The 22,834-nt window shown below is 46.1% G+C and overlaps 1 protein-coding gene across 4 annotated transcripts in view; it reads left to right on the forward strand.

Moving 5' to 3' along the window:
* Window positions 1–22,834, forward strand: part of RPS6KA1 (ribosomal protein S6 kinase A1) — an 84,130-nt gene that overhangs the window by 59,652 nt on the left and 1,644 nt on the right. For all 4 annotated transcript variants that reach the window (XM_081868890.1, XM_081868891.1, XM_081868893.1 and 1 more), the window contains 16 exons: window positions 502–581; window positions 4,415–4,521; window positions 5,436–5,473; window positions 5,638–5,780; window positions 7,757–7,827; window positions 8,677–8,765; window positions 9,753–9,817; window positions 10,658–10,760; window positions 11,601–11,728; window positions 12,664–12,789; window positions 13,271–13,360; window positions 14,030–14,188; window positions 14,476–14,637; window positions 15,905–15,981; window positions 19,967–20,084; window positions 21,898–22,035. In XM_081868890.1, the coding sequence (XP_081725016.1) occupies window positions 502–581; window positions 4,415–4,521; window positions 5,436–5,473; window positions 5,638–5,780; window positions 7,757–7,827; window positions 8,677–8,765; window positions 9,753–9,817; window positions 10,658–10,760; window positions 11,601–11,728; window positions 12,664–12,789; window positions 13,271–13,360; window positions 14,030–14,188; window positions 14,476–14,637; window positions 15,905–15,981; window positions 19,967–20,084; window positions 21,898–22,035 (1,694 nt within the window). The remainder of the gene's footprint in view (window positions 1–501; window positions 582–4,414; window positions 4,522–5,435; window positions 5,474–5,637; window positions 5,781–7,756; window positions 7,828–8,676; window positions 8,766–9,752; window positions 9,818–10,657; window positions 10,761–11,600; window positions 11,729–12,663; window positions 12,790–13,270; window positions 13,361–14,029; window positions 14,189–14,475; window positions 14,638–15,904; window positions 15,982–19,966; window positions 20,085–21,897; window positions 22,036–22,834) is intronic.

The following is a 22,834-nucleotide window of genomic DNA, read 5'->3' on the forward strand; positions in this document are numbered from 1 at the left end:
AACAATTTGTTAGTTGGCGCTGATTCTATCTAATTCCCCTTAACTTGGGATCAGAAGCCCACTTCAATCCCCTGTTTGAAACCTGGTTAAATTGTTCATGGGGGTACTTTGTTTCTCGGGGGGGGGGGCAGAGGAATAGCTGCTTTCCCCAACCTAGTGCCCTCTTGATGTTTTGGACTACAACTCCCATCAGTCCCAGTCAACATGGGACTGTCCTTGTGCATGCCTAAGGCTCCTTTAACCACTTGAGACATTGCTCAGGCTCATAGCTGTCAACCTTCCCTTTTTTTGTGGGAAATTCCCTTATTCCATCGCCGTTTTCTGCTGCTTCCCACTGCTATCCAGATTGTTGAATATCCCGTAGACTGTCCCCGGGATAGGTGAGGCTGCTGCTCCCTTATTTTCAAAGATGACAGCTATGCTCAGGCTTGGCTGGCTAGGTTCTCCTCCAGCCGCTGGCAAGCTCTGGGGATGCTGATTGTTCTGTATCTCACATCTCAGCTTTCCAAACGGAAGGGAAGCTGTACCTCATCCTCGACTTCCTCAGAGGCGGAGACCTCTTCATGCGCCTTTCCAAAGAGGTGAGTACATCCATGCACCATGTGGCTCATGGGCAGTTTGGCTGTATCTGATTAGATGCTGGGGAATTAAAAAAATTGTGCAATGCAGGTATTGTGCAGCAGTGTGGGGATGTGTGGCTTACCTTCTAGGTTAGAGTGTTGGACTGGGACTGGGGAGATCCTAGCTCTAAGTCCTGCTGAGCCATGAAGCGCAGTGGGTGGCCAGCAACTGTCTCTCAGCCTAACCTACCTTAGAGTGTGGCTGTGAGACTGAACTAGGGGTAACCATGAAAGTGACTTTGAGCTCCTTGGAGTAATGCATGCATATATAATGGAGATGGGCTGTTTTTTGAAGTAATGAGCAAACATCAGCCCTCTTTAGAATGGCACATACATTCTGCCACATGCTGCTGGGAAGTACGCTGGCATCTGCAGGAGGGGAGACCGCAGAGATACCCATCTCCGCAGATGTTTGTGCTGTACTTGTGGACAACAAAGGAGGGGGCAATGGCAGCGGTGGGGTGTCTCAGCATGCGGCCCTGTCTTTGCTCCCATCTACAGGAGCATTAATGCCAAAATAGGGCTTTCAATAGGGTAGTGTGCAAGTGGTCATGAGAGTCTCCACTGCTGTCATTGATGTATGTTGCCCATCTATGCAGTGGGGATAATGCTGATCCCAGTAAGTCTGCCAGATCTTCTCTTGGAACTATAAAATGCTGAAGAAATATAATTGAGCCCATGTAGAACCTTTTAATGAGGGTGAAAGAGCACAGCACAAAAAATGAAGATCATGGCCACTGGGCCCATCACCTCCTGGCAAATAGAAGGGGAAGAAATGGAGGCAGTGAGAGATTTTACTTTCTTGGGCTCCATGATCACTGCAGATGGTGACAGCAGTCACGAAATTAAAAGACGCCTGCTCCTTGGGAGAAAGGCGATGGCAAACCTAGACAGCATCTTAAAAAGCAGAGACATCACCTTGCCAACAAAGGTCCGTATAGTTAAAGCCATGGATTTCCCGGTAGTGATGTATGGAAGTGAGAGCTGGACCATAAAGAAGGCTGATCGCCGAAGAATTGATGCTTTTGAATTATGGTGCTGGAGGAGACTTGAGAGTCCCATGGACTGCAAGAAGATCTAACCTATCCATTCTTACGGAAATCAGCTCTGAGTGCTCACTGGAAGGACAGATCCTGAAGCTGAGGCTCCAATACTTTGGCCACCTCATGAGAAGAGAAGACTCCCTGAAAAGACCCTGATGCTGGGAAAGATGGAGGGCACAAGGAGAAGGGGACGACAGAGGACGAGATGGTTGGATAGTGTTCTCGAAGCTACCAGCATGAGTTTGTCCAAACTGTGGGAGGCAGTGGAAAACAGGAGTGCCTGGCGTGCTCTGGTCCATGGGGTCACGAAGAGTCTGACACGACTAAACGACTAAACAACAACAACAACAACAACATATCCCACAGCTCAAGAACCTCATCACACAAGCATGCAGACTCTCTTATGCAGCAACCCTCATTTTGCCTCTCATCTTTGAAGGAAAAACAACCTGCAAGTTTCTAACCCTCAAGATGGCAAAAGATGAAAAATACATTTTGCTGCCTCAAGGCAGCTCTGTGCAGTCAGAGATCCCAGAATCGCTTGCAGACTGCATTGAGTTGAACTTTTCAGATAGCCTGCTACTTTATTACCATCTCTAAAAATAGTTTTGCCGTAAGCAAATGCTTGCCGTGCCTAGCCAGTCCTGCCAGTCCTATGAAAACATGTGGGCAGTGCTGGTGAAATCTCCCCAAGGCCTTGCAGGGGATGTTGCAGACTCTACAATGTTAGAGGGTCATGTGTGGGGCTTAAGTGTTGTCCACCTAAGCCACGTCAAAGCCTTACGTTTAAAGCAGTCTTATACCACTCTGACAATCATTATTCCTCCTATGAATTCTGGGAACTGTAGCTTGTTATTGGTGCTGTGAGGGGTCTCATAACAACTCTCAGCACCCTTAGCAAATTGCAGTTCCCAAGATTCTTTGGAGGAAGGAAGCAATGACAGTTTAAAGTGGCATAGAGGTGCTTTAAATGTAGGGGGTGGGCAGGCAGAGATGCAGTGGACTGGCTGCATGATCCATGTGGGAGACCTGATCACATAGGAGATCCCTGCAGAAAGCAGGCCTGAAGTCATTACTCATCAGCTGATAGGCAGTGATTTCATGGCTGCTGATCAGCAGTGATCAATTTAGATTCCAAACTCACAAAGTGGAGAGACTATAGAGGGAAGAGTAAGGAGAAGGTACAGCAATTCTGTTTCCAGACGACTTAGGCTGCCTCAAAATATGCAGACTGTCACGTTTTTAAGACCTGTAGGAGGAAGATTGCGAGACTGTGTGTCAGCATTGGGAGGCAATGCAGTAGGGGGAAGGAGAGAGCAGTGGATTTGACAATATTGTTCCAGCTTAATTTGTTCCCTGGTTTCCAACTGTCTTCAGAGCTTATACGACAGTGGGTCCATTTGCCATTTCCTCTGCACTAAAGGAGGGAGGGACTTGGAATTCCAAAAGCCGGTTTCTGGGAGAGGAAGGATGCTGTAAGTTTTGGCATTTGAAGAAGCAGGCTTTTGGAAGAAGACAAGAAGCCTCGCCCCCACCCCTTTTTTCTTCTTTGTCAAGCAGAGCAAGAAAGGATTGCAAAACAGTAACACATTATCTCCTGTTACACCATAGCTGCTTGAGCAAAGCGATTGGTTACCTTGGAGTAGGAGGGGGAAAGGCTGGCAGGAAGTGTGGGGAAGAAGAGGCCCCAATGGGGTAACAGGAAACTGCTCTGAGAACAAGGAAGCATGTGACACCAGGAGGACAACAACTAGATGATCTTCAAACAAAGATTCCAAATCTGTTCCCTCCCTCCCCACCCACTGCTGCTTAGCAACTTCTAAATGTGCTTTTAAAATTGATGCATTTACTAGAATTGCTTGTAGAATTGAAGCAATGAAGTATATTTTTAATACGGTGGGAAAGGAATGGGAAAGGATCTTTGACAGAGCTGTATGTGCTCATCACATTCACACTAAGAGTGACTCCTGGGGCTTAAGAAAAAGCTGTGCAGGAATGGAACCCAGATTCTGCTGCAAGAATAAATTATATCTGTCTATCCAGATTCAGAGATGCTGCTTCAAAGAGCTTAATAGCCTCATCCCTCCAAAAAAATAAGTTGGGATAGTTTAGCACAATTACTTCTTTGAAACCTGGCCTGCCCTCTCTTGAGATTTACCGACATCTGTGCATTTTTTTTAGCCATTTCTCTACATGAGTAGTGAGGTCTAGAAACTTGCAATTCTTTTTCTTTTTTAAAAAGAAAAAGAATATTATTATTGATATTTATTAGTCACTTTTTTCAGAAAAAGGAAACTCAAAGCTGCATTGAACATTAAGAACAAGGATAAACAACCTAAAACACACAAGTAATATATGTAAGAAACTGATCTGACACAACCCCACTATTTTCACCTGGCATCTACAGTTAGTGATGGTGCCAGACATGCCTCTCTGGGGAAAGCATTCCATACATGGGGAGCCACCACTAAGAAGGCCCGTTCTCATGTCACCCCTCCCTCAGGGGGCACAAGGCAAAGGGCCTCAGATGAAGACTGCGGAGTCTAGGTTGCTTCATGTGGAGAGTGGTAGCCCTTGAGGTATTGGGGTCATGAGCCTTGTAAGGCTTTATAAGTTACAGAATTTGACATGGAATATCAATAGTACTTGCTTGCCTAACAGTCTTAACAGACACATGAGGCATACTCAGACCTTTGCTGATGTGTTAGTTCTGCATTTCCTGACCTCAGCTGACTTCTCTGTTCCTCCCAGGTAATGTTCACAGAGGAAGACGTGAAATTCTACCTTGCAGAGCTGGCACTTGGCCTCGGCCACTTGCACCGCTTGGGAATCGTATACCGGGACCTTAAACCAGAGAAGTATGCCCCTACCCCTTCCTGGCTCTCAGGCAGGCCCTGATCCAGGCTGGTGTTTACATGCACTTCCCCTTTTCCTGAATGTACAGCTTGTCAGGCACTTCACCAGAAACCTTGCAACTCTGACCTGACTTGCCACCAACTCTGGTCCAGGGGGTGGTGGGTGGAATCTGAGAGCTATTCAGAAACCCAACGACTGGTGTGGAGACACTTGGAATCCTGCTTTTCCTCTTCAAATGAGACCCCAAATTCTTGGTTTGAGCAGAGATGAAGCCCACCACACCAGGCGTCAGGGGCTGCCAACTGTTCCTAAGCAGACCATCATTCTGTCAAGGGCACTTTGAGGGTGGGGGTGGGGAGGACAGGATGAAATGTCATGTACTGCATCATTTTTTGCCTTCCCCTCTGTCACAACTTGCCCCAGTGCTCTGTCTTCTGTAGAGACAAGAAGGCAGCTGAGACTAATTCCAGGGCGAGAGGGCCAAGCTTGTTTCTAGCTTGGCTTGTGGACATAAAATGGTGCTGAGTTGTAGAAGAACTTAAGAGCATTAACCAGCCTGCACCTAGCTAATGGGTCATGTGGGAGATGGAATGCAGCTGAATTCTGTTTTGCAAACTGTTTTGCAATAAGGCTTGTACCCAGTGTTGCACTAAGTAACCATCCTGCCAGTGCAAGTATTACCCCCCCTTCCCCCTGCATCCCCCCTAAATCTGCTCTGGATTGCCCCCCAACCCTCCAGAGCAGATTTGGGGAGAGCCCAGGAGAGGTGGGGGGAGTCCCACTGCACAAGCAGAAATCCTTGCACTGACAGGATGGTTACATAGGCTTGTATCTAATACAGTATTTTGTATTCTGCTGATTTTATTCTATTCTATTTGTTTCTTCACCTTTTGTTCTTTCCCTCTTTTCTTCGCAGTATCCTCCTGGATGACGAAGGCCATATCAAACTCACAGGTACAGCCTGCCCTAAAAAGTTGATTGATTCCTGAATGTGATGATAAACTGCTTCTCTCTGTCTTGTCAAGCAAGCAGCTCATTTATTTTACTTTTTGCTCTCTCTATCTCTCTCTCTATCCCCAAACCCCGCTACTGTCCCTAACTTCTTACCCCTTTTGCAGACTTTGGTCTGAGCAAGGAAGCCATTGACCATGAGAAGAAAGCCTATTCTTTCTGTGGGACAGTGGAGTACATGGCGCCAGAAGTGGTGAATCGCCAAGGCCACACCCAGAGCGCTGACTGGTGGTCATACGGGATTTTAATGGTACAGTGTTTTCTTTCTTTCTTTCTTTCTTTCTTTCTTTCTTTCTTTCTTTCTTTCTTTCTTCCGCCCAGAAGCTGTCATGGCAGCTAACATTGCCTTCCCCAACCTGATGTATTGGACTGCAACTCCCATTGAGACCCAGCCATTACGACCAATGGCCAAGGATGATGGGAGTTGTAGTCCCAACAACATTGGAAGGGATGCAATCTAGGAAAGACGGCTCTTAAGTGCTTAGTGAACAAGGCATAGCGGGCCTCTGAAGGTTCTTTTGACATCTGCTTGCTTCCTAAGTTGAAGAAGGCCACATACCACTTGGAAAGAGTTCTCATGACAGGCATTGCAAGGATGCAGTTGTGATAGGAAAGTGTTGCTGATTTACTGCTATCGCAGTAAATGCCCATTGGGACTGGTACAGCAGGAATGTTACAGGCATGTGAAGTTAAATAGACCAGTCCCTCCCTAGTTTTTATTGAAACCTTCAGCAACCTACAGATGTTTAGGACTATGACCCCTATTGGTCTCAGCCAGCACATAGCTTTGGTCTGAAACATCTGGAGGGCCCCCACTTGAGGAAGGTTGCTGTATAGAATGACCCTGGCCTGTGTATTAATTTTATGCTGCAGTTTTGCCACTGTTCGGGGGTTGTTTTTTGATAATATTATTTTATATTTTATATTAGCTACCTTGAAAGAGCTTTGCTCTTTAAAGCAGCCTTATAAACACATATATAAATAAATAGTCAGGAGAGGAATGTTCCACATCCAGATTGCCAGCCTTCTTGATGAGAACCTCAGGTCCACTAGCCAGATGTATTGGGCCCTTGAAAAGGTGTTGTGGATGCCCCCAAGAAGATAGCCTTAGCATCGACCTTGTTGTCCAGTAGGACAATCGTCCTAAGAGCCCTCAATACCACACCCAAGACCTCTTCCATCAGCTCAGGAATGGAGGGTGTAGGCAGTGGCGTAGCGTGGGTTGTCAGCACCCGGGGCAAGGCAAGTAATTTGCGCCCCCTAACCCGTGGATTTGCGCCCCCTAACCCCCAGATGTTGCGCCCGGTGCAGCCGGCCCCCCCTGCACCCCCCACGCTACGCCACTGGGTGTAGGGAAGCATTTTGAAAATCACTGGCTGGCTGTGTGGAGGCTGCTAGTGAGGGTGGGAGTTAGCTGAAGAAGTGCTGCCATCTTGTGGCAATTAAATGTAAAAACTGGCCTTGCTAAGGTTTTTGTTTGTTTTTTTAAAAAAGGGGTGAAAACAGCACAGGGGGCCTTGTGGAACAAGTTTCTTTTGTCTAAGCCAGCGGTTCTCAACCTGTGGGACCCCAGATGTTGTTGGACTACAACTCCCATCATCCCTGAGCTCTGGCCTTGCTAGCCAGGGGTGATGGGAGTTGTAGTTCAACAACATCTGGGGACCCACAGGTTGAGAATGGCTGGTCTAAGCTGTCATGGAGGAGAGGAGGTCACTTTATCAAATGCATCCTTTGTTCCTCTTCAGTTGGCAGAGTGAAAGAGCAGCCGTGGGTGGTGCTGCTGCCATTGCCCAGGAAGGTGAAAGGTGGCTGCCACCACTTACACCTCTTTCTGGCCAGCCAGCACCAATAGAATCAGCCTCTTTATTGAACACTGAATCCCTCACCTCAAGGAGGAATTATTTTTGGAACTGAGCATACTGCTTGCAACAACACTGTGAGGTTGGTTGTGCTGAGAGATGGCGACATGCCCAAGGTTACCCAGGGAGGCCCATGACTGAGCAAAGATTTAAACCTACCCCAACACTGGTCCTACTCGGACCCTCCAGTCCAGAGGTAGCCAGCACGGGACCTTTCAGCTGTTGCTGGGCTACAACTTCCACTGGCTCCAGCCAGCATGGCCCATGAAAAATGATGATGGGATATGTAACATTAAGCACCACTGAAAGTTGTCCCCAGGGCCCCCTGGTTCATGAGTGTAATACTTTTGCTTGCTCTCCTTTGCAGTTTGAGATGCTGACGGGGGCCCTGCCGTTCCAGGGGAAGGACCGGAAGGAGACAATGACTCTCATTCTCAAGTAAGACCACACAGCTGCAGAGGGTTTGCTTTGCGCTAAAAGACCCAGCCAGCAACTCGTTTACAAGGAAGGCCTTCCTTTGCCCAGTACCACCAAATGATTTACTGCATAGTGTCACAGAGGCTGTTCCTTGGTCTTCCCTGGAGTGGATCATGGGTGGGCCAAAGGGAGTGCAGGGGGTGGTTTGGACCCAGGGTCTGCCGGTTGCCGATCTCTGCTGTATGCGCTCGGAAGCCATGCCATTGGAACAAGGATGGAGAACCTTTCTGTAGCCTGGGGGCTGCATTCCTTCATGGCCAACCTTTCAGGGTCTGCATGCCAGTGGTAGACAGGGTCAGAGGCATAAGCAGGCAGAACCTCAGGTATGGCTTTTAGCTTTCGTACAACAGGCTAAATTCCAGCCATGAAAAGTCTGCAGTTTCTACAGCTCTTTATAGACCTCTCTCCATTCAGGCAAGAAAGAGGTGATGTCACAGTTGAAGGGCACATTCCAGGCAAGGGGAAAACTAGAGGAGGATTTGGGGCAGGGCCATGATGGGGTGTGTGGCTTCTGAAGAGACTTGAGAGCCAAATATAGAGATTTGGGGGGCCACATTTAGTCCACGGACTGGAGGCTCCCCACCCTTACATTGGAAGCATAGTTCTGTGTCCCCTTGGCCATTTCAAGAGCCCAGGTTTGTGATGTGGAATTGACAGAGCACACTGTATCCTTTGGCTCTGTCCTGTGAGAGGAAAGACAGCAGAGGGCGGTGGCGTGTTGGGGAGATGGAGATGCTACAGTCTGTTTGCTGCCTTCTCTTTCTCTCTGTGATTCATGGTTGGTTGCACAATTCTTTGCCTTTTGTTTAGAGCAAAGCTGGGCATGCCCCAGTTTCTGAGCTCTGAAGCGCAGAGTCTCCTGCGAGCCCTTTTCAAGAGGAACCCAGCCAATAGGTTAGGTAAGATGTCCCGACTTGCTTTATATCCAACCACATCCCTGAAACAAAAAAGTCTGCAACAGATCGGTAGTCAGATGCACATTGAGTTTTTTCAGCGACATGGCACAATGCTGCTGGAAGTCACTGGCACAAAAAGTTTAAATCCTCCTGTGAAATTAAAACTTTTATTAGGGTTCAGAGGGGTGGGTTTGTTTGTTTGTTTTGCAGATTTATAAGCTGCTTGGCAGCAAGAAGCCATAGAAGCAGTGTAGAATAATGGAATGAAACGCAAATGATACAGACTCTAAAACAATGAAACTGCTTCTTCAGTCATACAGTTAAAGTTCCATAAAATGAGTGGGTCACACACCAGGGAATACCTTCTTAAACAAAAATGTATTCAGTATCTGCCTAAACAGCAAGACACTAGGCCGATTCCAGAGGGCTGGAACCACAACACTAAAAGCCCGGCTTCTAGTACAAAGTGCACCTCTGGGGCATGCAGCACTCCCAGCAATGCTCCATCTGTGGAGCACAGTTGCCAGGCAGGAATATACAGGGGGAAATAGCACCTTAGCTACCCTGGTATCAGCAATATCATGGAAATCGAAGGGTGTGTGTGTGTGTGTGTGAGAAATCCTCAAAGGATGCTTCCCCCCTTCCTATTTCATGCTTTAGCTCAAAACTGAGAGCTACAGTGCAGGGGTGGCTCACCTGTGACCCTCCAGATAGACATTGCTGGACTACCAACTCCATTGTCATTGACTATTCTGGCGGGAACTGGGTTTCAACAACATCTGGACAGTCACAGATTATCCCTTCCTGCTGTGATAATGTTAGCAATACAGTCAGGAGACCCCTATTGAATCAGATCAAATGCCCATGTAGTCGAGCCATCAAGATAACTCTTTTTACTTTTTTTATTTAGAAATTTATAGACAACCCTTTGCCAGAAAGTCACAGAACAGTTTGCAGCATAATAAACAAAATGGTGTCTTTCTGTTTCAGGTTCTGGTCCAGATGGTGTTGAGGAAATAAAGCGCCACCCTTTCTATTCCACTATTGACTGGAATGTGAGTACCAGTCTTTTCCTCTCAGTTTTTTCTCTTCAGTCCTGCAAGTTCTTTAAAATTCACATCTGTAACTGGGAAACAGTACAGCTATGGCTTTTGATTTGCTGTGATAGGTGCTAGTTTGGACATACTGGCTGTTCCAGAGAAGGGAACTAGAATTCTGGGTCCTGAAAGCAACTTCTGTGGCTCCCCAAAATTATGCAAATAGCTGGAGAGCAGCTGCGGGTGGTGGTCTCCTTTCAGATTAAAAAGCCAACCAATTGCTATCCTAACTCTGGTCTATGCAGTTCTATGTATGCAAAATGGCAGCCAACTTTAGTCCATGTTGTCCCGTGATGCCATTTCCCCCAAACCGTTCCCATGTGACATCAGCTGATGGGCAGGGTTCAGTCCTGCTGGGCACTGCTTTGCCAGCACATACCCTGCAGGAAACACACTGGCAAAGACCCCCACAAGCCCTCTTTGAAAGGTCAGTCATTTGCTGTCGTCATGATGTCAGGTAATTGAGAAATGGGCAGGACGACCTGCCTGTCACAGTTGACCCAGCAGTGGGGTGGGATAAAGATTTGGCCTATAAAGCCAAAAAGGTTCCCCACCCCTGCTTCATATAAAGATAATGTTTTTGCATGAAGGAGCATTTTGTCATGTGATCCCACCTTTCCAAAGTGATGTGCTCCAGGTTCAGGTTAGCACCTGGGGGAGAACAAGGCCTCTGATCAGAATTTTGCTTTGCTCCTCCTCCTTGTGGCTTTCTTGGTGCATCTGTGTCGCAGTTTTTGGAATGACTTATTTGGTGAAATGGATTCAGCTGCCTCTTGTGTATACCTTTTCACTCCGCAGAAACTCTTTCGCCGAGAAATCAAGCCACCTTTCAAACCTGCCGTTGGCCAACCAGATGATACCTTTTATTTTGACAAAGAGTTTACCTCACGAACACCAAAAGGTTCGTATTTTGGACTTTGGCACAATAAGAGAGGTGTCTCATGATGCTGCATTAAGCCTAAACTGGGAATGGGAAATACAGTGCCCTCTAAATGTTGCTGGACTATAACTCCCAACAGCCCCAGCCAGCATGGCCAGTGGACAGAGAAGATGGGAGTTGTAGTTCAGCAACATCTGGAGGGCCACACATTCCCCATCCCTGGCCTTTTAAACCCTGATGTCTGGACATGTTGGGTTATACCCAACTAAATTCTACTCAGTGTAGACCCATCAAAATTACCATTTGATACAACTGCTTGTTAATAGGACACAAAAGAAGCCCTGAATTTGGTTTTAAGATCATGCATTAATGCCCAAGTTCAGTTTGGGATTTTTTTTGCAGTGATCTTTGCATATTTTCTCCCTTGGAAGCTTGGTGGATGGGTTTTGCTTGATGTTTCATGCCCATCTGCAGGATCAGAAGTTCCCCATTTGCTTTTCCAGTATAAAAATCTTCCTTGTGTGCTAATGAAAGTCTAATAAAATTAGTATCCTGGGATGTACAGAGAGACCTTATCTAAAAGGGAGTATTCTGTCATCTAGCTCTCTCCTCTGCCTCTCCCCAAATGCTACAGCCTAGCAAAAGTGGAACCATGTGAAATGCCCTTCTCATTTGTTTCTGTTCCAACATGGCAGGTGGAATCAAGGAAAACTTTATTGTCCCTGGATTGCTCTCACTTGATGGTCTTTACCTTGGGGCTGCCTTGAATGTTCGGAGGGGGCATAAAACAGCCACCTGGCAACAAGCTGCTGTTTCAATACAGTTTGTTTTCTTCTTTCCTCCCTCCCTCCCCTTTTACAGACTCCCCTGGGATTCCGCCTAGCGCAGGGGCCCATCAGCTCTTCCGAGGGTTCAGCTTTGTGGCCACTGGGTTGAATGAGGATGAGAAGGCCAAATCCCCACCAGTGCCTTTGCATTCTATGGTACAGGTAAGAAGAGGTGGGGAGGGTCACAGACAAGCATCGTGAGAGCTGGTGGGGTGGGCCTGCAGCGTGTTGAAGTAGAGCTGGGCTTAATTGAAGCTGCCTTCCCAAAATTATAGCCTTGGGTCTCTCCCACCCCCCATTTCCAAAGCAAATAACATGACAAAATAGCATGCATTTCAAAAGATAAGGTAGACATTTCACAGCCTAGAGGCAGTTTTCGTCAGACGCAAATGATCTCTTCAGGACTGCCTTATACGGAGTCACCATCCATCTAGCTTAGTACTGTCCACACTGACTGGCAGAGGCTCTCCAGGAATTCAGACAGGCTCTTTTTCCCTCATTGCAGTTCCCTCATTGCGAGAAGTAAGGTTACAGGGAACCAGGCAGAGGGCCTTCTCGGTAGTGGCGCCTGCCCTGTGGAACGCCCTCCCAGCAGATGTCGAAGTGATAAACAACTATTTTACTTTTAAAAGACAACTGAAGGCAGCCCTCTTTAGGGAAGTTTTTGATGTCTAACGCTGTATTGTTTTTAATATTCAGTTGGAAGCCGCCCAGAGTGGCTGGGGAAACCCAGCCAGATGGGCGGGGTATAAATAATATATTATTATTATTATTATTATTATTATTATTATTATTATTATTATTTACAGCCCTATTGAACCAGGGACTTTCAGAGGAAAGTAGCAGTGTTTTGGGGAAGGATGTTCATGGGGGAAATCATTCTGGAGGGCAAAGGTTAAACCTCCCCCCAAAAAAACCTCACCTGGAGGCCCAGTCTGGGTCCTCCGCACACCCACAGCTTACAGCCTCTTTTTGAAGTAAAAAAATTAAAGAGACTGAAGTCCTTTGTGTGCCTCAGTCAGCATAGGAACCTTGGCCCACTGAAGCAGCCTAAATTCTCCCCCTCCTCTTCTCTTTGTACTCAATCTGCCTTCCAGCAACTGCATGGTAAGAACCACCAGTTTAGTGACGGCTACGTGGTGAAGGAGGCCATTGGCGTAGGTTCCTACTCGGTGTGCAAGCGCTGCATTCACAAGGCAACGGGAACAGAGTACGCTGTCAAGGTCAGAGCCTCTCTCGTCAACCTGCTCATGAATAGCTGTACCTTTTTTTAAAAAAAAAAAATCTCATGTCATTGTTGAAGGAGATTTTTATTTGCAAATGCTTTTTTTACGGAGAGGAGGAGCCAAGGCTGGCAACCAGCACTTAAATCCTAAGCCTTGTGGCATCAGACTCCAGAGTCCCAACCTTCTCTTTGCACAGCAAGACATTGGACCTGAGTTGGTGCAGCCTAGTAGTTAAGTGAACTCAAATTTCAAATCTCAGTACCACCATGGATTTGCCAGGTGGCTTCGGGCATTTGTGCTGCTGCTGCCCTCTCTGTCTCTGTCTTATGTCTTCAGCCTCAGTCTGCAGTATGGGGATAATGCTAGAGGACTGTTGGAACAATTACTGAGCCAATGTATGCAAAGTGTTTTTGAACACTCATGTGATATAAATGCTAAATTGATGTGGCTTTGCAATAAGTGAGGTACCTTCTTGCAGGTGATTGACAAGAGTAAGCAGGATCCCTCAGAGGAGATTGAGATACTCCTACGGTATGGACAGCACCCAAATATCATCACCCTGAAGGATGTGAGTGTAATAATAGAATAGGGTTGATTGGAAGCTCAGGGCCTTGCTTGCTGGTGGGTTGCATGTGTCTCAGGAACTAAAATTGTAGTTCTTCCATAAAAACATGTAAATTTGTGTCCCTCCTCTCCCTCTGTGCCATCCAGTTTGGATACGCAGTCGACCTTTTGCAAAGCAATAGCCTTGCAAGTTTCATAGTCTCTACATAGCCGTGTGCAAGTGAATTCTGATGTTTCCCTCCAATATAGCTTTGAATCTCCTTTGTTGCAGCACAGAACTTGCCCTTGCAATGGCAATGTGTTTCTGGATGCCTGGGAACCAGCATGAAACGGACACTTTCCCTGAGAGACTAGTCACTGTGCCCTCATGCAGGTTGTCTTTTTTCCAGCTGTGCTTTGCTGGATCAGATGCAGCAGTTTCTCTAGGTTCATGGACTGGGCATCACAACACCCAAGCCCACCACAAAGCCAAGTTTTGTCCCTGTTACTAAATTTTGTGTGCATCGTGGAACAAATGTGTATAGGACACACTTTGCCCTGTACAGTTTCCTACCCTTTAATGGACTCTATGCGAAGCTGGATAACTTGGTCGTAAATTCCACTCTGTATGCTTATAAAAGGTTTCAGGAGTGTAGTTAAATAGTAACTTCTTTAAAACATGTCCATCTGATAGGTGTATGACGATGGCAAGCATGTTTACCTGGTGACGGACTTAATGAGAGGAGGGGAGCTGCTGGATCGGATCCTCAAGCAGAAGTGCTTCTCTGAAAGGGAGGCCAGCTCTGTCCTGCACACAATCTGCAAGACTGTGGAATATCTTCACTCGCAAGGCGTAAGTTGGAGATATGGAGAAGCCTGCCAGTGCTGCAGAGATCTCTCCTTCTCTCATCCAGTTGCAAAGAAGCAAGTATGTCAACGGGGGAGAAGCAACATAACCAATTAGGGGCTTAAATCGCCTGGTAGATATTAAGGTATTTGTCTAGTGTCAGAAGGATGAAACTTAGAGTGTGTTTGAACAGAAAAACCAAGGTATAAGTGAATACATAGCTATTGTTTGTAAATTGGAAGGCAGCCATGACCGGAGGGAATAACCTGTGGTTTCCACTGTTGCCTTCACAGGTGGTCCACAGAGACTTGAAACCTAGCAACATCCTCTATGTAGATGAATCTGGCAACCCAGAGTCTATTCGCATTTGTGACTTCGGCTTCGCCAAGCAGCTGAGGGCAGACAATGGGCTCCTCATGACCCCTTGCTATACTGCCAATTTTGTGGCTCCAGAGGTGAGTAGCTCATGAGCCTCGCTGCATCTATTGCTGCCATAGTCTGCAAAATACACTCATTCTACTGTTCTCAACCATTTCAGCATATAGGTGCAAACAAGCAGATTTCCACTGTGCCCAGCTGGAATGTGTCCTTGTACTGATGGTGCCTCTTGCTAGCTATTGTACAAATATGACATTTACATTGATTGACGTGGACACTTCCATTTTGACCTGATAGCTGTCCCTTCCCTGCTTGGCCTAACTGTTGCTAAACAGGTTCACACACAGTTTGATTGCTCAACATAGACCAGAATTGCCTTCCCAGTAAACAGCCAGTTTCACCAAATCATCTTAGGCCTAGAACAAACTAGATGATATCAAGATGTCTGCGCTGCAGATTATAATATGACAGAATTATATTCAGTAGATTAATAGACCCCTGGTGGTTTGTATGCTCTGCTTGGCAGATGCATCAGGCAGGCAGTCAAATTTATCTGCTAAAAAACATTGGCCATCACAAAAAATGCAAACAGTACTGAGGTACAATTTAGCACCAGTTGTCTCCAGCACACTGGACCCCATGTTGTTCAGTGAAATTTTGTCTAATCCATTGGGCTGCTAAAGCAAACACAGAAAGCTAATATGCAGAGTATTAATCTCCACCCATCAGCAAATAATCGATTATCTCTCTACTATTCCAGAAAAAAAATCTTCTTGTTCTTTATACAGCAGTTATGGTGGCCAATTGTTGGCTTTGCCATAGCTTTTTTAAAACTTTTGGCAGGCAAAATTGGGTTTCTCAGATCCACCTATGTCGTATGGCAAAAATGTGTTCTGAGACTCAGCTGTGAGACACCATACACACATGTCCCTAAACATCTCTGAGTTTGGGCTTTTGTGTGTTTGACGCAATGTCTTTTTAGTTCATGATGCTACAGGCCTAAAAACAGATAAAATCCACTCATGTTCTTCTCTTCGCTACTTTCTTTTTAGAGCCAAGCAGCTACCAGCTCAAGTTGTCCCCACTTCTTATTGCATTCATTCTCATTCTTACTGGGGAGATAAAGCACTCCTGTACCACTTGGCTTTCTCCCAAGAATCCTGGGAACTGTAGCTTGTTAATGATGCTGGAAGTGTGGCTTTGTAAGGGGTCTCCTAAGAACTCTCAGCATCCTTAACAAGCGACAGCTACCAGCATTCTAAGTAGTATAATAGTGCTTTAAATGTGTGGTATGGATGTGACCTGATGTTCTCTCTCATTTTTCTTGGTCCTTATCTCATTTAGGTATTGAAGCGACAAGGTTATGATGAAGCCTGTGATATCTGGAGCTTAGGGATCCTCCTCTACACAATGTTGGCAGGGTAGGTGCCAGCATCCATTGTGCTTGGTTAACAGTAGGTTTTCAGCCCTATTTATTTATTACAGTTTTATCCCACCCTTCCACCAAGGAGCTGAAGGGGGTGGGGACATACATGGTTGTCCTCTCTCTGCCTTTTACCTTCACAACACCCCTGTAAGGTAGGTTGAGCTAGAAGAGAATGAGTGGCCCATGATCACCCAGTGTACCTAATGGCTGAGCAAGAGATTTGAGTCCTTCCTATTTCTAATCCATCACTCTTAAGCATTACACCATGCTAGCTCCCTGCAAAAATTTAATTGCTTAATTGTATGATTATTTTTTTTACACCACACACATGCACATGTGCCCACATGCACACACATTTCTATATAATATTTGCACTAGTCCATCATCACAATGTTTTCATTGGCTGTTTACCAAGGTTCTAGGGGCAGGGCAGGGTGAGGTTGCCCTGCGAAAACAGCATGTTGACAGGGGAAGAGAAGCAAGAAGCAAGTGGGGGCAGGTTAATATCAGGGCAGGGAGAAGCAGGCGGGAGACAGCCAGGCACCACGACAGAAGGTGGAGGACCGAGAAGAGTAGGCAGCCTGAGTAAGCAGCCATGCTGGGAACCCATCTGTTTAGAGAAGCTCCCTGCAGAGCAAGGACAGCATCACCCATGGTGGTGGAGGTCAGGAAGGAGGAGAAGAGGAGGCACAGGAAGGAGAAGGAAAAAGGAGGGAGCCATGTCTGTGGTGGTGAATGACTGTGGGGTGGCAGCAAAATAAGGCCTGGGCAGAGGCTGAGACAGGTGGAACTGGCATGGGGCTCAATGTGGTATTTGGAGGACTGAGGGGGAATATGGGGGGAGGAGTGAAGGTGTATGTGAGAGAGAATTGTAGGGCTCTAATGATGGGGGGTAGAAAGCTGAGGAGGAGGAGGAATTGGGGAGAGGGCAGGTGGCAGTGCCTGGGGTTGAAGGGGGCGTTTCAAGCTATGGGAGTATTTGAAGGAATAAGGGGGAATATGGTAAGGAGGGAAGAAGGTAGGTCCTGGAGGAGGGTTGATAGCCAATATAGGGCTGCTGGAAGGGGGCAGGGTGGGGTTAAAGGGGGCGGTTCTTGAAGGAGACTGGGAGAGGCAAATATTAGTCTGTGTCTGTATGTGAGGGAAAGTGGGGAGAGAGATCAATGTGATAACAGAGATGGCTGGTGAAAGTGGTGGTGGGGAGCAAGGATTACACTGGGTTCCTTGAAAGGGCTGGGGGGAAACAACAGGAGGAGGCATGGGAATGGGGCAGAAAGTGAAAAATGAAGGTAAAATAAGAGAGAGGAGCACTTTCATAATAGTGCTGGGTAAGTGAAAAGGGATTTGCAGTTGCATTGGGTGGAAGGAGGAAGGGTTACCCTGGGGGAAGTGGCAGGGGAGTCAGTGGCTAAGCATTAAAGATTTAGGTAAAAACAGTATTTCTAAAGCAAGAAGCATATACTCTTCATTTTTACATGATACACACGTGTGTAGCTGACATCATCTTAATAAGAGTCATTCTGTCCTCTATAAGAAGATAAAATGCCTGTTTTAGGGTGGCGCTTTCCATCTGCAGTTTTTATGAGCATTTGTATGAATGATTTTTTAAAAAGATGCTACTTAGTTTTAATCAGATGCACATTTTCAGATGATTAAAGAGTTTCTATTCAAATCGATCCATTAAACATTGCAGCCCCAGGTTTCTTATTGGTTCTAGATGGATGCCTATTAACTGTCCTGGATCTCCAGCAAATAGCATGGACTACTACACTGAGCACATGCCAGTTGTCAGAGTAGGACCAGCCTACAGAGTAAGACATTAGGTGGAGAGAGGCAGCTGCCTTGGGGAACAGAGGCTGGGTATGGGATGTGGAGTGTGGACAGTAATGGCACACACCAACCATTCATCCTGGTCCACCTGGCAGCCTGCTGCTTTCAAATGTGGATATTTGGGTTGTTATCTTTGTCACCTGTGTTGCAGTTAGAATCAATTACCAGTCTGGTCAGCTTTTGGGCATGGAACTGGGGTGTGGGGACCCCATCTTTTTTTTCCACTTCCAGCAACAAACTGTCTTTTTGCAGAGTGAGGTGCCCCCCCCAATCAGGTGTCATGAAATGGCAGCAAACTGTTTAGTTATTTAATTTATTGTTGCATTTTTACCAACCAGGAGGGAGAGGAGCATGTGAGATTTTCTGCTTCAGGTGCCAAACAACTTGAACAGTGTTGGGTATGACACACCTTGACTGGGGTGGGGGAAGAGAATGTCATTTGCTGCTCCACCTGAGGCAGTGAAATGTCATTGGCTGGCCCTAACCTTACAGCTAGATGCATGTCAATGACTGTATCCTGCCTCTCTTCAGAGGGACTTGGTGACGTAGATAGGACTCAAGGCACTTACCACTCTGATCTGTTTAGCCCTAGTGAGGCTGCTACATCAGGTGCCTTCCGATGATAGCCAAGCGGTCCCCAAGATTGCTGTGGAATAATATTCTCTTGTAATGGAAGGTGCGCCACACCCTTAGCTTGGGTGTCCCAGAACTGGTCTTAACCACTAGGTGTCAGCGTTTTCCTTGAATCCACAAAGTGTCCTTCTGTTCTGGTGTTTCTCAGGAGCCCCAGTGGTTGAAGGAAGAATGTAGGGCCTGATGGGAATCCCAATGATTTTGGAAAGAGGCAAAGAGCATGGGGCTGAGGGGAGCGATACACTACATGGGGTGGGGGTGAGGAATCCCAAATCGTGAAGACCCTTTTACCCAGGGTTCACTGGAGGAATGAGATAATGGCTCAGTGGCTGCAACTGGATGCAGCTATGGAGATTGGGCAGTGCTCAGTGGAGATCCCCAGTGCGCCATCCTTTTAATGAGGCAGTATGAAGCAATCTGTTTAGATGGCAAGATGCATGGGGGTGGCAGATCTGACCCCCCACCCCACAACAGATCACCTGCCTCCAGCAACAGAGAAACACCAGCAGCAGCCGCTACTGGGTTCCAGTGAGATCTCATGAGTTTCCATGAGTGCCCCACCACCACCACCAGTGCCAGGAAGGGGTTGCTTAGTAACATAGTAAATAGGTTGACCTGCATAGATCATAGGAAAGTGCCTTCTATCAGGTGGGAATATTGGCCAAACTAGCTCAGTATTGACTGGCCGTGTAGGTCTTCAGGGTTTCTGGCAAAGACTCAGGAACTGAACTGGGACCTTCTGCATTCCAAGTATGTACACTTCCACTCAGCCTTGGCTTCACTTCTCCCAACACCTGGCACAGAACAGGGCCTACCTGGAACTGTTTTTGAGGCACCCCCATTAAAGATTATTCTTTGTTTCCAGCTGGCGGGTACCTCTTAAAACAGTTTTATATGGTGCCACCCATTCTTTTTGAATACATCTAAGCAGGGATTCTAAACTTTAGAAAAACTGCTGTGAGTATAGTTTTGTTGTTGTTGTTGTTACCACTACTACTACTGCTACAAATTGTACATTTAAAAACTGATGTGAACATATTATTAACAATTGTAGAGCAATAATGAACCTGAAGGTCGGTCTGGCCAACCCTTTGCCCTGTGGCAAAATCTTCTACACCCAGCCAATCACTGACAGACTAGAGCATATAATTCAGCTTATAATAAGGCACTTTTGACTTATTGCACGGTCATAATTATAATGATTTATGACATCTTCTAGTGTGGAGACTGTGTCTGTCTATCTGTCTCTCCTGAGAATCCCAGCTATCATGGAGGTATTTTTTTACCCCTTTCTTTGCAAAAAAGCAACTTGTGCAGAAAAGCTTTATATCCCCTGAAGTCTCTGCTAGGAGTTTAGCACCTCTTCTTTGTCCCTAGCTAGTTCCACCCCCACCCCACCCCCATCTACAACCTTACCTCCTTCCTCCCCCTGTTCCAGGCTTACCACCCCTCCTTCCCATCTGCTACCATAGTGTTGCAGTTTTTAAAATAAAAATACTATTTTTCCTCTCTTGCAGGTACACCCCATTTGCAAATGGGCCTGGCGACACCCCTGAGGAGATCCTCATGCGAATAGGTGGGGGAAAGTTCTCCCTCAAAGGGGGGAATTGGGACACAGTTTCGGACGCAGCCAAGGTAAGAGTGAGTGCCAGTGTTCAAAGTGGAGTTTGGGTGTTGCCATCCTTCTTCTGGCTTGGGGCAGGGGCTTGCTATATCCCTGGACTCCAAAGGAAGGAATTCCTGTCCTGCAGAGAAGTGACCCCTGCACCTTGCTCTTGTCATTAGCATGGTATCTGGAGAGCTATTGGTCCCTTTCAGTTCTCTGCAGAATTTTTGTGTGGAGCAACACTTGGATTCCTGAGAACATTTCCTTGCTCACTTTTGTTTTCTAGTTTCAAACTCTGCGGTTTTCAGGCAATATTTGCAAGGCTGTGGTGCCTGTTCCCTGAATGCTGTCTGTGGCTTCTGCTTCTCTTGCCCCCATCCTATAACACATCCTGATCTCGTTCCTACATCTTCTGCTCCATCTTTTCCTCCCTGCCCTTCAGAATAAAACATGCGGATCGTAAATGGGCAGAGATGTGTGCGAGATGTTGATACTGAGTGCTTTTACATAAAATAGGCAGGTCTACCAAAATAGTATTGGATGTTCAGCCCTGGTTGCAGAGTTTCTTGACCTCATTGCCCAGACCTTAGGGTGTGGTATTCAATGCTAGTCTTACTTGGAGCAGACCCACTGAAGTTGATAGACATGGCTAACTTATGTTCATTCATTTCAATGAGTCTTGAGTAGAACTTAGTTGACTATCCCCCAATTATTATAATTTGGCTTGGAGCGTGAATAACCCCACCAACATCCATGGTAATGGCAAGAATTTTCTACATGTTCAGTGTGTGTCATATAAGAGAAATTTAGACTTCTGGTATCTCCCCAAATATTGGGCCTGGTGACTTCCATGTTTCATTGTGAGGCGGCAGACATTTTTTCCTTCATGATGCTCCAGAATAATTGAACATCCAGGGCATTGAAGGGTGAAGCGAGATGGTGGCTAGAATCTAGTCAGCACTAGATTCTAAATGTATGAAAAAGGGTGACATTATTTGGCTTTTAAAATTATTTGTTTAATCAACAGGATTTATAAACCACTTAATCACCCATACCTGCTTAATGTTTATTAAGAAAAACTCACAAAATCAAAAGTTAAAAGCAAGTTCACTTGAAATTTATGAAAATATATGTAAAATCAGCCATTATTTTAAAATACATATAATAAAATAAGATTGCATGTCAAGATAGGCTTGCCTAAACAGAGAAGGGTTTTTTTTGTTGCAGGCACTGAAATCAATACAGCAAAGGCAGTATCAATGGGGGCAGGAAGTTAAGAGGTCCTAGGGAAGGTCATCTGTGTCCACCCTCAAAAATGTGGCTGGGTTGTTGCCCGCTGGGGTCCTGAATCAAAGCAGCACACACACTTCAGGAAGCTCTGTCTTCCTATTCCTACAATGGACTGGTATCTTGTTATCAGCCTTTTTTGGAATGCAGAAATTCCCCCTATGGATTGATAGTAATCTATGCAGTCCTCTTGCCACCAATGGGTACTTGGAATGGTATAGGAGTGTAGATTAAATAGAAGAGCTATTACAATAAGAAGGGTTGGAGGAAAGAGAGAGATTGGGGGGGGTCCCCTAAGTACTTTTAAAAGTCGTCAGATGCACAAGAAACAAAGTTTACTCTCTGTAGAAGACACAGGTCTACACCTGGCTATCAAGGGTACGCTTTCTTCTATAAGACGACCAAAGTCAGATTCTGGGAACAGGTGTCAAATATAGCCAGGAACTTGAGAAATAGCAGTGCGGGCTTAATCAGCCAGTCAAAAATCTGTGAATTTATAGGTCACCCAGGTGAAAAAGGCATACAGCAGCTATATTCTCTGAATGCTTGTTGCAGGACCTGGTATCGAAGATGCTCCACGTTGATCCTCATCAGCGCCTGACAGCCAAACAAGTCCTCCAGCACTTGTGGATAACCCAGAAGGACAAGTTGCCCCAGAGCCAGTTAAATCACCAGGATGTACAGCTTGTAAAGGTACAAATCTGGGTCGGAGGTGGTGGCAGAGGGAGAGGGATTTGTGTGCTTCCTGCATTGTCACCTTACATATAACACATTGGTCATATTGATATTTATTCATTTAAAATATTGGAAGGGTGTTTATCTGCTCTTTAGCTGAAAATGTTCCCACAGCTGCTTATATAATATCAATAAAAACAAAGCAGTCCCTACCATCTAAAAGACATGTCACAAAAGGAACAAAGGTGAGGAGGAAAAGGAAACCATGCAAACTCAGGCACCAATTCCTGTAGGTACATATTAGTTCTTAATGACCAGCTGGAATGGAAACAGGAAAAGGATGAGCCAAATGGAGCTGCTCTCTCAGCTTCCATCTTTGTCTGCTGCAGGCTGTTGGAATGGCGGCTGCTAGATGTCAGCTGAGGAATAGAGGTAACCAATAGAGCCAAAAAGCTGCTAGACATGAAAAAGCATTGAAAATATGCTACATTAAAAGCAGCATCATAAATAGGAATGGCAACAGTCACTATTATTTCTATTGAGCAGCTCTCAATTCTCTCCAAATCCTCCAGGAAATAAGACAAAGAGGAAGTCAGTCCACATTGTTACGGTAACTGTGAGCAGGTCCTGCTCCTAGTAGATACACTAAGGGATGGGACTCCCTGGCAGATTTCAAAATTTGGGGAAGAAGGAATGCAAAATCACATGAGAGGCGATGTTCCCTGAGGCATTCCGGACCCAGACCATTTAAGTGAAGGTTAGCCAATGTGATGCTCTTCACATGTTGTTGGACCACAACTCCCATCAGCACCAGGCA

The sequence above is a fragment of the Podarcis erhardii genome (genome assembly GCF_964252035.2).
Source record: "Podarcis erhardii genome assembly, chromosome: 7".
NCBI classification, from domain to species: Eukaryota; Metazoa; Chordata; class Lepidosauria; order Squamata; family Lacertidae; genus Podarcis; species Podarcis erhardii.